The 2,730-nt window shown below is 40.3% G+C and overlaps 1 protein-coding gene across 1 annotated transcript; it reads left to right on the top strand.

Annotated features, from left to right (window-relative positions):
• The first annotated feature begins 655 nt into the window (after positions 1–655).
• On the top strand, positions 656–1,585 carry LOC127104650 (uncharacterized). Its single transcript, XM_051041826.1, has one exon. The coding sequence runs from the start codon at positions 656–658 to the stop codon at positions 1,583–1,585; it is 930 nt and encodes a 309-aa protein (XP_050897783.1).
• The last annotated feature ends 1,145 nt before the right edge of the window (positions 1,586–2,730 follow it).

The following is a 2,730-nucleotide window of genomic DNA, read 5'->3' as shown; positions in this document are numbered from 1 at the left end:
TAGTGTTGACCTATGAGACTTTGGACTCGTTGGGTTAATGCGAAAACCTCACTCAGAATAGATCATCTTTGAGGATATTATTGTCTTATGAGTAGTCGTTCTGATGATAATATTGTTAGGTATGATCCATGACTCTAGGAACCGTGTCTAGAACTGTGGAGTCGATGGTTGTGTAGTATTGACCTAAGAGACTTAAGACTCGTTGGGTTAATACAAAGACCTCACCTAGAATAAATCCTTTTAAAGATATTATTGTCTTACGATTAGTCGTTCTGACGATAATATTCTTGAATTGGGTCCATGACTCTAGGAACCTTTTAAACCCTAGAGCCTACCTGTGTTTGGTTTTCCTATTCCTGGAACCTTTCCTCCATGAAGTAATTAATCAGAATATTCTAATGATCACCTACCCAACTGTACATACATAAACATAAAACATTTCATAATCATAACACATATGACATGTGCATATTTTCAAGGGACCTGAAGGCTCTGTTGATTGCAGGCATTCAGAAGACATGGGTAGCAATCAGAAAAGTACTTATTCATTCAAGTTCAAGAATCCAAAGCTAGGCTTGATTAAGGGATTATCTCAGATATGAAAAAAATCAGAAGGGACAACTTTTGTGTTGAGTATGGTGACCTGTTGACTATCATGAACACCGAGGTGGATGCTTGGGCCATTTTCACTTTGGCACAATTCTACGATCCTCCCTTGCGGTGTTTCACATTCCAGGACTTCCAATTGGCGCCAACATTGGAAGAGTTCTCACATATAGCAGACATTGGTATTAAGGATGAATTCCCTTACACCGGTCTAGGGGAATTTCCTACACATCAACAAATAGGTTCATCTATACATCTAGATAAAGCGGAAGTGAAAACTAATCTTAGACCAAAAGGAGACACTTTGGGCTTCACTTTGAAGTTCTTAGTGGGAAAAGCTTCAGATTTCAAAAGTAAAGAAGATTGGGTCGCTTTCAATGTCGTGTTAGCCTTGATACTCTATGGGATTGTCTTGTTCCCGAACATTGATGACTTCGTGGACATGACTGCTATACGCATTTTCTTGCTTAAGAATCCCATTCCCACCTTGCTTGCAGATGTTCATCACTCCATCCATTGGAGAAATGAGAAGAATGGGGGGATGATCCAGTGTTGCGCTCCTTTACTGTATAAATGGTTCTTATCTCACTTACCAAGCGAAGGGCCTTTTGTTCAGAACAAGGATAACCTCAAGTGGTCTCAAAAAATCATGTCTCTCACTGCCAATGACATCACCTGGTACTCTCGTGTTTATGATGATGTGGACATAATCGTCAAATGTGGCAACTTCCATAATGTGCCACTCATAGGAACTCAAGGTTGCATCAATTACAACCCTGAGCTTGCTATGCGGCAACTTGGGTTTCCTATGGATGACAAACCAGAAGACAAGTTGTTAGAAGGTTTCTTGCTGGGAGAAGGAGTGAAGGACTTTGATCCGGTGAAGAGGATAGGTCGTGCCTGGACTAAAGTTCGTAGAGAAGGAAAAAGGGAGCGTGGAAAGAAGAATTGTATAGCTAGAGGGCCATATACGAGTTAGATCCAAGCCATAGCTTCTCAAGACAAACTACCATACCCTTATGAGCCTCCAATGCATACAAATCTTCCAGAACCTACTCACGTCACTATAGAGGAAGCTAAAGAGCTCAAAGTTGTCATCCAAAGGTTGGAAAAAGAGAATGAAGAGCTACGGTTGAACCTTCTCCGGATTACTGAAGAAAGGGATAATCATAAGTGGGAGCTTGGGCGGAAGAAAACACAACTTCAAGCAAATGTGGAAAGGACTGATAAGGAGGAATATAAGAGAAAAAGAGTCAAGCATGGGTTAGATCAGGCTGATAGCTGCTTGAATACCATCAAAAGCCAACTGAAAAAGGCTGAGAGGGATTGTCGTGAGAAAGAGATATGGTGGAAGCTCGCCACAAAACAAAAGAAGGAGATAAGAGAGATGCTTGAGGTTGAGATAGCCAACCTCAGCATTTCATTCTGTGAATCAAAAGAAAGGGAAGAACGAGAACGCCACAGTAAAGAGAGTGCTCTGGCTGCTACTCAGGTTACACCTGAAATATGGAAAGGAAAGTGCCAGAAGGCTGAAAATGCTAATGAGTGGGAACAATACTGGAGAGGCCGACATGACTCTTTGCTACGAGAAGGTGAAGATTGAATGAACGCAAGGGAAAATGTGAATGCTAGTTTGGCAGCCTGCGAGGAAACCATCCAGTTTTTACATGAACAAAGAAATGAGTATCGAGACAAGTTTTCCAGTTTGATAGACTTTTGTAATGGCATGGCTAAGAATGTGCCTTTGATGCTAAGATGTGCTCTGGAAGACATAGATAGTGACAACATCCCTCCTTTAGTGTTTGACTTTATTTATCTTTGTGAAGACATGATGAAAAGGTTCAAAGGAGAGTTGGAAGAGCTCAACAAACAGAAGCCTACAGTCAAACCCTGTTGTTTTGTACTTTCCTTTTTGTTTGAAAGAATATTTTGTACTCAATCCTTGCACTCTGTTTTGAGTTGAATGAATGAAGGATTTTGAGTTTCTTTTGTACAAGAAGTTTGGTTCCATTCTCGTTTTATTCCCCATGATCTCTTTGAATGCTTGATAAATAACAAGGAATCTAACACGGTTCCCTGAAAATAAAATTGAACATAAGCATAAAATACATTTTTTATATAGCC

This window comes from Lathyrus oleraceus, chromosome 7 (genome assembly GCF_024323335.1).
Source record: "Lathyrus oleraceus cultivar Zhongwan6 chromosome 7, CAAS_Psat_ZW6_1.0, whole genome shotgun sequence".
NCBI lineage: Eukaryota > Viridiplantae > Streptophyta > Magnoliopsida > Fabales > Fabaceae > Lathyrus > Lathyrus oleraceus.
Note: the sequence above shows the minus strand (reverse complement) of the source record. Positions and strands in the feature narration are given on the sequence as shown.

Coding starts and splice junctions, on each gene's coding strand:
- LOC127104650 (XM_051041826.1), top strand. CDS start 656: ATGAACACCGAGGTGGATGCTTGGGCCATTTTCACTTTGGCACAATTC.